This window comes from Garra rufa, chromosome 5 (assembly GCF_049309525.1).
Source record: "Garra rufa chromosome 5, GarRuf1.0, whole genome shotgun sequence".
Taxonomy (NCBI): Eukaryota; Metazoa; Chordata; class Actinopteri; order Cypriniformes; family Cyprinidae; genus Garra; species Garra rufa.
The window spans coordinates 54737415-54750938 of record NC_133365.1 but is presented as its reverse complement, the minus strand read 5'-3'; the positions used below and the strand labels follow the sequence as shown (position 1 = coordinate 54750938).

The window sequence follows — 13524 nt, the reverse complement described above, 5'->3', positions numbered from 1 at the left end:
CACACTTGGGAAAAGTTTACCAGTCAGTGTTTTTTTGATGGATTCAGCATAAGCAGAAGGATCAGTTCCTTTGATCTCAGCGAGTTTCATGTCCACAAGATCCACAACCAGCTGGAAAATCTTTTCTACGTGTAGGTACTGTATATCTTTTAAAGAAAACACACTGAACATGAACACACTGCAAATTGTCTTGACAGAATATGCTTGTGCACAAGAATAATTTAAATGTAATGGCCCTTTTAAAGTTTAGTAATGCTGCCAAATAAGTAGTCTGTGTAATCTGCAAAGCTGTTTTCAACCATGAGGGGCACAAAATTACTACTTAATCTACTATTTAAAATGTGTAATCTTAAAATATTTTATTTGGTATCCGAAGATCATATGTATTTCACCAAAATAAATTGTGCCTGATCTAGTGCATTATGTAAGGAAACTGGAATGATTTCGGATTTCTGTGTGGATTTTGAGTGTAAATAGTGATAGAGGCTATATCTGGACAACTTAACTTAAATACTTAAAACAGTATGCAGTGATTAGTGTAAATTATTGTTTTAATTCAATTTATAAAATGGTACTGCCTTATTGGGACAATAAGCCCTCCCTAACCCTAAGCAATACTTTATTTTCAACTTTTCAATTATGTCCTTCATTTTTACTGAAAATAAATGCCTTTCTGATGATATGAGATTGAAAAGGGAAAAAAAGTTTGTCTGAAGGGGGATTCGAACTCGCTTCGGTCGCATCAAAAAGAATGAAAGGTGATTTATCCTCTGCGCTACTGGAGCAGATAGTTAATGTTAATCTTTTGTATGATGTACTATTACTGCATAATAAATTATTATTATTACTTTACATGAATTCCTTTATATACACTGAATTGTAACTTCGTTGTTAGGGGAAAAAATAATAACACACAGAATGAAGGAGATTTGAGCCACCTGATTTACACTATGCAACATGTATTGCATTAATTTTATGCTTCCATGAACTGGGTTAATGTATTAAAAAATCAAGTTAATTTCTTTTCAAAGAAATTGTCAAAATTCATTGTAATTTCTTGTGCAGAATGGCTCCAGGTGTTGCTGCAGTGCAAATTTATTTTTACAGTGAATAGCAGATGTTCCCTCTCTGTCATTCACTTCGAAGTTGTGTCTAATGTCCGACATTAGGGGCCGCTGTTGGGAACCCAATACCTCTGATTTCTTAAGAAAATGCCAATGAAATTGGGTGTGCATAATTTGCATAGCTGGCCACATTCGGGTAAGAATAGGCCAGCGTGGCATCTGCTCAATCGTTCTGATCTTTGGGGCCGAATACAGCGTCTCTCTGTGAGAAGTAGCACCACTCACCTCTTCGTCATTGGATCTATGGCACAAAATAGCGGGTTCTACCTCTCAAACACAGCCATATGTTGTGAGAGTAACCCTGGGTGCTTCGAAGGCGACCTATGAAGAGCAAATTTCCTCCTAAAAGAGCAATTTCTCTAATAGAGCTGACATGGATGGATTGTGTGTTTGCAAAATGCCTTTCCTTCCATGTCCTTCTGGTTGCAATTCTTACCTCTCCCCTAATGATCAGCATGATCGTTGTATTCAGCGTTGGGCTAATCTTGCGCTGAAGCAGCATTCGTTGATTCATGTTCTGCTTGTGAGGATATGACTAAGGGTATGCTCAACTCATGAGTCGCATTCTTTTCGAAGAAGCCCCAGCTCACCTCGACTACCCGTTCTGGTTCTCCTACTTCAGTGTATGAGACTGCAGTGATGTTCATTGATGGCAAGCAAAGTAAACAAGTTTAGTTTTGCTTGGTGAAACCCCGCAGATTGCTCGTTCCTCACGTCTCCAGTCTCCCGATCTGGCTTCCGGACAGGTTTGAAAGTTTGTCTTAGTACGGCTTGATTTCCTGTTCAGAGCCCCTAAGAAGGAAGGAAGGTTGACTGCAGCATCGTGGGCATGAGCCATATGAGGTTGACACTTTGTGGGCCGAGTCTCAGTTGCAGGCAGTACTTGAAAATGGCAGCCGTGCTTGAATGAGTGGAAATGCGCAAAGTGTTGCTATACTGCTATACTGGCTCCTCCTCCGTCATGGGAGTTCAGCAAGGTTTTTAGGGGAATTCCCCAGGTGGGTTGGCATTTTGTGATGTATCTTGATGTATCTTGATTGATAATAATTTAAACAATTATTATCAATCAAATATTATATTACTTAACATATACATATATTTTACTGCCTTAATTGTCAGGCCTTACAGCAAGATCCGTTTGAGCCCCTTCAGTCAGTTGACCCCAGCGTTCTCTCTATTAAGACGGCCATCCTGACTGCACTCAAGTTGGTTAAATGAGTGGGAGACCTCCAAGCCCTCTCCATTAACAATTCATGCCGGCAGACTCTCACGTTGTCATGAGACCCCAGCCTGGATACATGCCCAAGGTACCCACCACTCCTTTCAGAGATCAGGTGGTCAACTTGCAAGCTATCCCTTCCCAAGAAGGGGACCCGAAACTGTCCATGTTATGCCCAGTCTGTGCCCTGCACATCTACATGGAACATACTCTGACCAGCTCTTTGTCTGTTTCCAGCAGAAGGCCATTTCCATTGCATATAGCTAAGTTCAACGGAGGAACTTGCTATCAGAATCCAGTACAAGGTAAATTACCTCTTGTACTATTTTGGTGCTCCACATGTAGTGGCTCCCAAAGGTGGCCTCATGTGTATATCCCCACCTATATTCAGATGTGGTGTTTCCCTTGAGACAGGCTCCTGACGTGGAGCCCACCTCAGAATCCTCTCTTTGTGGCACTCCCTCAGTGAGTCCTTAGGTGTTATTCACACGTTACCTCATCTGTAGGGTGTGATCTCCATAGTGCCCGCCCCCCCAACCCCCCCCCGCCCCCGCCTCAGTCACTGGGGGAACAGTCACTGCTTCAGTGTTTTCCAAGATTCTCAGCCGAAGGGTGAGGTAAGGCCAGCTGAAAGCTTTTGGGCAATGGAAGGTCATGGAGAGGTGAGATGCATTTATCTAACATGTGAACCTGTTAATATTTGCATTCCTGTACACTTGTGATGCAGTCTGTGAGTTGTCGAAGTGAACGACAAAGAGGAAACGTCTTGGTTACGTAACCCTCGTTCCCTGATGGAGGGAACAGAGACATTGTGTCCTCCTAGCACAACTCTGGACTGCCTCTGAGTGAGCTTGAGACGCTTCTTGGCACAACGTCTCCGTTCCCTCTATCAGGGAACAAGGGTTACCATACATAACCAAGATTTTCCCCATATCCAGAAGCAATCATACAAACAATATTACATCAGGACTGGTGACACATTTTTAGCAGGTGATACAGATTTGTTTTGGGGTTATTTGCAGTTTGTATAACAGATAAGAGATGAAGAGACCTTTTTGAAAGATCACTTTAGAGTATGCCACTTTGTCAGCTGTAGCTGAAACATTTGCTTGGCCACAAATAATAGATCAACAAATATTAGAATACAGTACATTCAGTAAATTAAAGTAATAGAATTCTATACCTTTCTTAAACACCAATTCTGCGCCTGTCCTAAATAGCTCGTACATCATAACTCCCGGTTTTACTGTTTTAAGTAAATAATCTGAAAAACAAAATCAAATGAAAACCAAATTACTTTAAAGTAGCATCGTTGACTGACTTTCAAATTCTCAAGCTTCACAATTCAAGTTGTACCTCTGATTTGTTCACAGACCACCTCTTTATCAGCAAGAGCACTGCCACACATAGCTGCAGAAAACACAAGATGAAACAAACGCAACATTTCAAATAAATGAAAGTAATTTTGTCTGTCAGTTTCATAAAAACAGCTAATGGCAGGGATGTATCTGTACTCAGAAGGAGTCTGCAACCTTTGTATTTCAGTTTTTACTTGAAATTTAGCTATTACTACAGATGTAACAGAGATTAGTGAATAGTATAGTGAGAATAGTGAGTAATTAATTCTAGGTGAGTTCATGGTATAAAGTATACATTGCAAGTTGGTATTACAAAATAAAAAACTGTAGGCAGTCCTGCAACAGAATTTGTTACCTTGTAGGTACAACATGTCAAATTCATTCTGATGCTTTTCCTTAAAGCCTTTGTTAAACTGGCTGCCAAAGTTACAGGTGTCCACAAACGCTCCAGTGAGGGAATAACCTGCTTCATGTGGACTGATCTCAAACCAGGGGTCTGCAGACAGAAAACACCACCATATAACAGTGGACACAAACACAATAACTCTCTGTCTCTTTCAGACAAAACACAGACCTCCTTCCTCATGCAGTTTGCAATTCTTGTCAGTCACTGTGTAGATGGGATACGGGTCTTTACTGTGCTGTTTCCACTGATCTGTAAGTGTGTGTTCATCAATCTGAAGAAAAAAAAAATTTCAAAGCATCATGTTGTAGTGGAGACTTCTAGGGTAATCACTAAAAAGGTTTAAGTGACATTTACTCAACATGTTTTCAGTTCTCATTATGACCTAAAGTCAAGCTCTATATGTAAAACTGAAAAGGTACTGGAAACAACCACTGATACCATCAAAAATAAAACTCTATTTAGAAACGTGTTAAAGTTTGAGTTTACAATAGAATATTTGATGTTCTTTAGAAGTTTTTGCCAGAGACTTCATTAAGAGAAGTGGCACTTACTCCAATTTTACAGACTGTGCACCTATTAGGTTCTGCATCAGTTACAAAATATTACTTCTTACCTAGTAGGCCCTTAATGGTTTAGCTCTTGTGTACATAACTAGTCTCCTACCATGCCACAATCCATCACACTCCCTAAGGTCACAAAACTCTGGACATTTGATAGTACCAAGGACAGCAAAGTCCACGGAGGGAGTGTTTTTTAGCATTTGGCTCCCAAACTCTGGAATAGCCTTCCTGAAAATGTTCAAGGTTCAGCCATACTCTCCCTATTTAATTAATGAATAATTGAATAATTGATGACAGGCAGTGACGTCGACTTGTCGCCATTTTGTAGTTTTTGAGACTAGTAGGGATTGCGTAAAAGTTGTTTTTAAAGCACTCATGGTGGAGTTACAAATTTTCCGATGCAGCGTTTTGTGAGTACATACCCTATTTACACTACTGTACTGTAAGTTTGGTAAGATTACTTGCACGTTTAGTGGTGCAATTTACGAGATACGTCACAAGAACCTTTAAGGGCTGTAGCAAGCCATTTGAAAAACTCTAATATCTCCATAAATGTTCGACTAAGGTAAAAAAAAACTTTGGATGGGGTATTTACATGGGCTTCGGAGTGCATAGCAATGAAGTCAAATCTACTCCGAACCATCCCTTTAAGAGGAATCTCTTATAAGTGGAACTGTGTTGTGTGAATTCACCTGCAAAGTGATTCACATACTTTCTTTTGCACCCCTAAAAATTTGTCTAAGTAAAATATCTCTGAAGTATATTCCCATTAATATTACAATTTTTTTTAGCACAAGGTTGGCTAGTAGTGTTGTCATGGTACCAAAATTTCAGTATTTGTTACCAATACCAGTGAAAATCCACGGTTCTCGGTACTAATTTCGCTACCCAAGTAAAACACAATAACATAGTAATTGAACCACACACTATTTTTTATTAATAAAGTTAAACAAAAATAAAATGTACAAAACCAAATGTCATTCTTTACACTTACACAAAATATTGTTTCAAGTTTTTCCACCAGTATTTCAAGGATTGTAAACATTTTAGTAATTAAATAATACCCAAATAAATTACAGGCATTAAAAAAATGTAAACAAGCTTCACCCAAATTTTTTTGTCATATTTCTGCTGCTGCTAAAAAACGTGTAACTTTTTGCTGGGGTGTCTCTTGATCTTCCTTAATCTGCAGCTGTAAAAAGAAAATATAATAATCTTAAGTAAAGCAGTGGGCTAAGTCTGACCAGATGTGACATTAGATCATCGACACCAGCAAAAATAATAATTTTCAGTAAATAACAAACTTCAGCTTTTATAATAAATTTAGGTATGATTACATATATTAGGTCAAGTGTCTATCACAGATAGAAACGCCAGTATTAAAAACGCTTTACAATAAGATTTCATTTGTTAGATAATATAACTTAACAATAAACAGTACATGGCAACTATCCTTCTTAATGTTAGGCTAATTTTGCCGCGTCCACGGATGATCACTAGTCAATGTTCGTGTTTACAGCAGCCGTGGATCTGCGTGTGTTTGGACCCTGTGTACAACACACGTGAACGGTGTGGCTTCAGCATGGCTACTGAAGCAGTTCCTGGACCCTTTAGTTAAAGCTCGCATTTAAACGAGCCGACCTGTGTCTCGCTGTAGCACCCCAAAAGTGGCTGTCCATAATACATGGCTAAAGTTAGGCGAATCCCCCACCCGCCAACAAATTGAATTTCTGTAGGCTGGACTTATGTTGTTACATAATAGCCTCCGGAAAACAAACGCTGTAGTCCAAATGAGCCGTTTCATTGTAGTTCTTGAAAAGGGAATTTTTAAAAACGAAATATCTCCCTTTGGAGTGGACTTTGAGATTTGTAACTTTGTAGATGTTTTTTTTATACCCAAACATACTCACCACACACTGGCTAAAGTTTAAAATGTGATAAAGCATCATAGGACCCCTTTAATATTACAAAGCTTTATAAACCTGCTAATTATTCAGCCAAGAATAAACGTTTTCTGACAGACTGATATTAAGGACATAATCATTGTCAACGACACATTTGTACATTCTCTATCACAATTATTTTGGATACACATGTCATTTGTGATTAAAAAATAGTAAATACATAACGTCCTTTTTTTAACCCTAATAAAAGGTTAAAGAGAGTTAATTCATTCTAAGGCCCAGCATATTAGTGTTAGCCGTGCTTATGCTAATGATTAACTACAAAAACATTAATGTTAATTTCAATCTGATTATTTCAAATTAAAATATGCAATAATGTTTGTAACAGAAGCTCTGAATATAAAATTAAATTGAAACTTACCTTACTTGAACTCTTTCATTTGATCCTGGAGTTGGTCTTTAAGTTTTATGTTAAGTTTGATGTGTTTCCTCCTTTTGAGAGAACCTAGAAGACATCCTTTGCAAATAGTTTTTTGATTATATATGATGTCTGCCTAATTCAGCCACAGTAACAAATATTTGGAGCATGCCTGGCTCTTCCTTGTCAACAAGTGGATTCAGAGCCACCCCATCAGCAGCACCGCCGGTGCTTTTATGAAGAGACCGCAACTGCGGAAAGTAGGTACCAAACCTGGTACTAGGGATGCACCGAAATGAAAATTCTTGGCCGAAACCGAAAACCGAAAAAGAGGAGACCAAGGCCGAAAACTGAAACATCGAAAGAATTATGCCAATTATTAGTACCATTGCATTTATGGCTATGACTATGTACTAATCTTACTAAAATCAAAGCATTGCAATTGCATAAATTAATATTAAAGTTTCAAAGAATAAATCAATTATATAAATTTAAACAATTATTATCAATAAAAGTATTATATTACTTAAATAACATATTTTACTGCGTTTGTTTAAATTGTTCAATTGTTTACATTTTTATAACACATTATCTTGTGGATCCATCAGTTCACATTTACAACTCTACATGTTTCTCTTCCAGCAGGAGGCGCTTTAAGATTGGTACACAAAGCACGGCAGCAAAGGCTTTGAAATGTGCACTTTTGGGTCATTTTCGGAAAAAATTTTCGGTGGCCGAATATTCGGTGCATCCTACCTGGTACCATAACATTTTATTTTTTTTAGTACCAACTTGGCACCGAAGTACCAGGCTTTTGACAACACTAGTGGCTAGGAGTATAAAATTGTCCAGCCATGACTTTCTGTTCCACAGGATTATAAATATGAGGAACACAAAGGCCAAATTCCCTTAATCATCCATCACAAGGAGTAAAACTAAAGAGTGTAGTTCTGATGTGCAGAACAAATTGTTGAGCTTCACAAAATAGAAAGTGGCTGTAAGAAAAGAGCTAACGCATTGAAAATCCCCATTCCTACCATCAGGGCAATAATTAAGAAGTTCCAATCAACTAAAGATGTTACAAATCCGCCTAGAAGAGGATGTGTGTCTATATCAGCCTAATGCACGATAAGGAGGAGAGTTTGAAAGGCCAATAACTATCCAAGCATCACAGCTTGAGAATTTCAGAGATTAGTTGAGTCTTGGGGTCAGTAAGCCTAAAATAAAATGATCAAACAACCCCTACTTCACCACATGTTGTTTTCTTTTTCAAGAAGAAAAATCTTCCTTGCTTACCCAAAAACATACTCATATTCACTTGTCAGACACGACAGGAACTTCAAACAGGACTGGCTTCTATGGTCAGATGGAACTAAAAAATAAGCTTTTTGGCAACAAACCCACCAAATGTGTTTGGTGCAAACGGAGATAAAAAAAAAAAAAAATACCAATGCCCACGGTTAAAAATACTGCTGGGTCTTAAATTTTGTAGACCTGTTTTTCTGGCGAAGGTCCTGGATGTCATATTTAGATACATGGCATCATGGATTCTGTCAGATACCAATGGATAAAAAATGTAAACCTGACAGCCTGTTAGAAATCTTATATGGGATGTAGTTGGATCTTCCACCAGGACAGTGATCCAAAACAAACATCAAAATCAACACAAAAATGTGTCACTAAGCACAGAATGATGTTTGTGCCATGGCCATCCCGGTTCCCTGACCTGAACCCTGTAGAAACTAAAGAGAAGAAACACCAATGTGAAGCTGGGAATTTGAAGGATCTGGAGAGATTCTGTATGAAGCAGTGGTCTCTAATCTCAGTTCAGATGCTCTCCAAATTCATTAGACATTGTTAGAGAACACTCAAAGCTGTAATTTTGGGAACTAGAGAAAAACATTTATTTCATAATGAGAATTGTTTTACTTCAATGAAAGGTTAGAATATTGTGAATTTTTTTAATGAAAGATCTAGAGAATAAACAATGCAGATTTATTTTCACAGCCACCTTTTCTCATATTTACCAAGGGTGCCAATATTAGTGGAGGGAACTGTAAATTGAAATATACATTAAGTTGAGTTTCTTTTACTAAGGAGTGACGACATCTCACCTATCCTGTTAGATTTGGGGATGGTGGGTTGTGCAGTCAAAAGCTTGTACCCTTTATCTGTAGCACCAAACAGCAACACAATAGGCACCAACATATAACCACCTGTTATATAGAGACCTAAAGCATTGGGTGGGGGGACTGAGATCCTGGTACTCAATCTTTCTTGGTTAAGAGTTTATGATCCCCCACAATGCAGTAGCATATTCCCCTCCGCCACATTTGCTTTTACTAGAAGTCAGCTACAGTGGATACTGTAACGTTCTTAACATGCCTTGAAGGTTCAAATGAAACCTATATTGTGATTGAAATTTAAGCCCATGAGCATATGCGTGTGAAGTGCAGGAGAGGTGAGTCTGACTCTAGGCTACTTTTACATGGTTGCCGCAGATAATTATATAAGTTAATGTTTAGCGGTTTTGCTCTTTTTGGTTTTGTGCTTGTAATCCAATTGCTTTATTTTGTTTCAAACCACATTTCTGGGACAGCCTTTGGGAAACTATAGTTTTCAAGACAAAATACTCAGCAATTGTGCTGATTAATGGATTGGCACATGGTTTGTCTAGAGGCACATTAAAAAACTTTATTTTCACTATGGGGGACTTAAGGTTAGAATTACCAATATTTTGTTCACTTTAACATTATTCTTTAAACACTTTTTCTGTTAAATGATGCTTTAGAATAATTATAACAGAAATATTTATTTTATAATGACTTATCATTTTTACAGCTATTATAATAATACCATAACACCTACTATGTTTTTTTTATTTGGGGGATCTTTTTTGTGACAATTCATGTGATTATATTCATTCAAATCATTAATTTTACGAAAGTGAATATGCCGAGGTAACAGTTGCTGCATGATCAGTTTGAAAGTTCTGTGCAACTGTCACTAGAGGGAGAAATGCGACCGTCGTGTCCCAATGTTTTGTGCAGTAGAAAGGTGGCTTGAGAGTAAAGATATATATAAAATCCACAATCAGTCGACCTCAAATAAAAACACACACTTTAAGACTGAACATGGCCACCTATACCCTCAAAAATTCATAGAAGGTTATGTTATGAATAGTAACTAACCTCTTTCACAATTGATGTGACATACATCACTGCCCAGACGTCAGTCAAGCTGAAGTGATCTCTTTCTTGGTGATATTTGCTCAGTTTGGCTAATGCATCTGTCCAGCTGACATTTGGTCCACTGATTCTCTTGATGATTTTGTCTTTCACAGTCTCTAGTTTGGTGGACCAGTCTGGTTCTTTGTATAAGGAGGCCATGCACCTTCAGAGAAGAACATACTGCTGTCATTTTTGACATTCAGCCCAATTCAATCTCTCTGTGTTTGTTGTTTCTCAGGGTTCATACCAGGTGGATCCAGAGACTCCGCTCAGATAAAGCATGCAACCCAGAAGACCGGCTTTATCGAGCTCAACCAGTGATGCCAGCAAACCCACCATGGCTCTTTGTCCTCCTCCAGAACCTATTAATGCAATGTTTGGAACTTTATCCTGAAACACACACATCGTTTAAAGCATTAGACTAATGCCATGGTTTTTCACAAGAGTACAACTATGCTCCGTTTGACATCCGATGTTCATTGGTCACAGAATTATTTCATGCAGTTATTTCATGGTTACAGAATTAGTCATACCGGTATAACCAGTTAGATATATGAAGTATATATATATGTTTTACCTGGCTGCAACATATGTTTAACTTGTGCAGGCATTGGAAAACAGTGTTTCTCCTTTTGGCTACATACTCTTCTTCCTCCTTATTCAGAGAGTGTCCGATTCTCACCTTACCACTGCAGCAGAGACATAGACATATAGAGCAGTGGTGATTCAACTTCACCTCTCAGTTATAAATATTCTAAATCTAAACATAATTTAGTCTGCAATTCATTTTAATTTTTAATTTCTAGTATCCAGTTTTTATAGATGTTAATTGTGTAAGAAATGGAGCACAGTTGTTATCCCATTATTATAGGAATCTGTGCAAAATTACCTTCCCTGGGGTTTGGATGCACTCATCTATAAAACAAAAAAGTTGACATTAAAGTAAATCTACATGTAAATCATTTGATGAACTCATATTTCTCAAAGCACAACCATTTCCGACATTGTTAATAATCAGAAATTTTTTCTGCGCAACAAATTAGCAAATTAGAATGATTTATGACACCAACAACTGTTAACTTATAGTTTGGATATTTTAGTTTAGTTTTAGGCTCAGTTTGGCACTGTCACAGTTCTGTCAGTTCATGTCTGTTCATTTGGTTTCTTCCATTGTCTCCCCCTGTCATTCTGTAGTCATTTGGTTTAGTCCTCATCACCGTAATCTGTTTCACCTGTGTCTCTTTGTTTGAAGAGTCAATGTCGGTCTTTAATCGTTGAATGTGTTCGTGTGTGGATGTCCCTGCCTGTTCCTGCTTGTTATTCTAAGTATATATTAAAATATAGTGTTTATTGTAATATTGTTTCTTGTCCCGTCCGTCCAGCATGTCACCTTATAACAGGCACTACATAGGACTCAGAATCCGAGAACATAGAAAGATGTGTAAAAACAAATGTGTAAAAATGTCACGTGTTATCTCGGAATTTATGACATGCTGTGAAAGTAGCACAACCTGGTCCAGGGAAGGCTAAATAGCCAGCTCCTCCAACATTGACAAATAGGAATGCACAGGTGAACATAAGAGAAATCCGGGGCACACAGTTAGGATCTAATTCACTGACTGAAACTGCCAGGACTGACAGTTCAAAATTAGACTCACTAGTAGGAACTAGATCAACAGACTCACACTCAGCCTTCGTGGCCGGTTTGGGACAACGCAGGAGTTTAGAGTTCACAGACAGCCTCCATAGCCATGACAGGAGGTTCTGCAGCCTTAGCCGCCACCTCTGGTGATCCTTCCAATCTAAAAATCTAAACCTGACAGCCTGTTAGAAATCTTATATGGGATGTTGTTGGATCTTCCATCAGGACAGCGATCCAAAGCAAACATCAAAATCAACACAAAAATGTGTCACTAAGCACAGAATGACGTTTGTTCCATGGCCATCCCAGTTCCCTGACCTGAACCCTGTAGAAACTAAAGAGAAGAAACACCAATGTGAAGCTGGGAATTTGAAGGATCTGGAGAGATTCTGTATGAAGCAATGGTCTCTAATCTCAGTTCAGATGCTCACGAGGATCTGGAGCGGGAGCTGCCATTTCTGCAGGTTCTGCAGCCTCAGCCGCCACTTCTGGTTATCCTTCAGGGGATGTTACTTGGTCTGGAGTTTCAGCGGTAGTGTACGCAGCTCAAACACACCAGAAAGCAATCCCACATATAGGAAGTGCTTTAGACATGAGTATTACTTCTGGGACAGAAGGGTTTGAAAGCGCTGGTTTGGGGATACCAGCTACACGTGCTGACACCAGTGGTGCATCCCTCACACTGGATACAAGACTAGGTTACTGATGATCTGGGTGCAGCAGACAGGACTTGATGTGATTCTAGATGATCAGCTGTGATGAGAAGAGACTCTGGACAAGCAGCTGAGGCATGACGTGGCTCTGGACGATCAGCTGCCACATGACAAGACTCTGGAAACCAACTGAGATGTGATGAGGCTCTGGGATATCAGCTGGGACGTGATGAGACTCTGGACGATTGGCTGTGTCGTGACAAGACTCTGGGATATCAGCACTGATTTGACTTGACTCTGAAATGAGAGCTGTGACTAAACCTTGCGGCCATCCTAACCGCAATGTCACGTTCCTCATCCGTGACACCCACATTATTAAAGAGGAACCGACAGACAACAAAGCAAAGTCCATAAACTGAACGAGTGACCCTCGCCTCTAAGCTTCGAGCTTAGAGGTTGATTCACACATCACAAAAAATCTCTATCAATAGACAGTCAGGGAGATCAGAATAGTTTGCGATGGCAAAAAAATTGCGAATATGGTTCTCCAGCATTCAAAGGCCTTGTTTAGTGAAAGTGACGTATTGTCAAGTATGGTGACAAATACTCAAAATTGTTGCTCTGCACTTAACCCATCCAAGTGTGCACACACACAGCAGTGAGAAGTAAACAAACACACACACACACACACCAGAGGAGTGGGCATTGCTCCAGCACCCAGGGAGCAATCAGGGTGGGTTCAGTGCCTTGCTCAAGGACATCAGTCATGGTATTGAAGGTGGAAAGAGCGCTGTTCATTCACAATCCCCACCTTCAATTCCTGCCGGGGTGGGAATCGAACAAGCCCGGGTTACATGCCCAACTCTCTCACCATTAGGCCATGACTGCACAGAGAGGGCTAATAAAATGTTGAATCCCTATATGCCCGAGGATGAGATACACCAGCCTGGGATCAAGACATGGATAAAACAGGACTAAACTAGAATACCACTCAGAAACACAGAAAGGCT

General features: G+C 39.1%; 1 protein-coding gene across 1 annotated transcript in view; it reads right to left on the bottom strand.

Moving 5' to 3' along the window:
• LOC141334929 (cytosolic phospholipase A2 gamma-like) overlaps positions 1 to 12317 on the bottom strand; it is a 29218-nt gene extending 16901 nt beyond the window's left edge. Inside the window, exons 1-14 of the mRNA XM_073840154.1 lie at positions 12293 to 12317; positions 11878 to 12021; positions 11109 to 11134; positions 10797 to 10955; positions 10467 to 10609; positions 10181 to 10382; positions 4276 to 4378; positions 4057 to 4197; positions 3700 to 3753; positions 3540 to 3607; positions 3118 to 3229; positions 2839 to 2977; positions 1106 to 1365; positions 21 to 146 (exon numbers count right to left, since the gene is read on the bottom strand). Coding sequence (XP_073696255.1) covers positions 21 to 146; positions 1106 to 1365; positions 2839 to 2977; positions 3118 to 3229; positions 3540 to 3607; positions 3700 to 3753; positions 4057 to 4197; positions 4276 to 4378; positions 10181 to 10382; positions 10467 to 10609; positions 10797 to 10955; positions 11109 to 11134; positions 11878 to 12021; positions 12293 to 12317 — 1702 coding nt within the window. The remainder of the gene's footprint in view (positions 1 to 20; positions 147 to 1105; positions 1366 to 2838; positions 2978 to 3117; positions 3230 to 3539; positions 3608 to 3699; positions 3754 to 4056; positions 4198 to 4275; positions 4379 to 10180; positions 10383 to 10466; positions 10610 to 10796; positions 10956 to 11108; positions 11135 to 11877; positions 12022 to 12292) is intronic.
• Positions 12318 to 13524: the final 1207 nt, after the last annotated feature.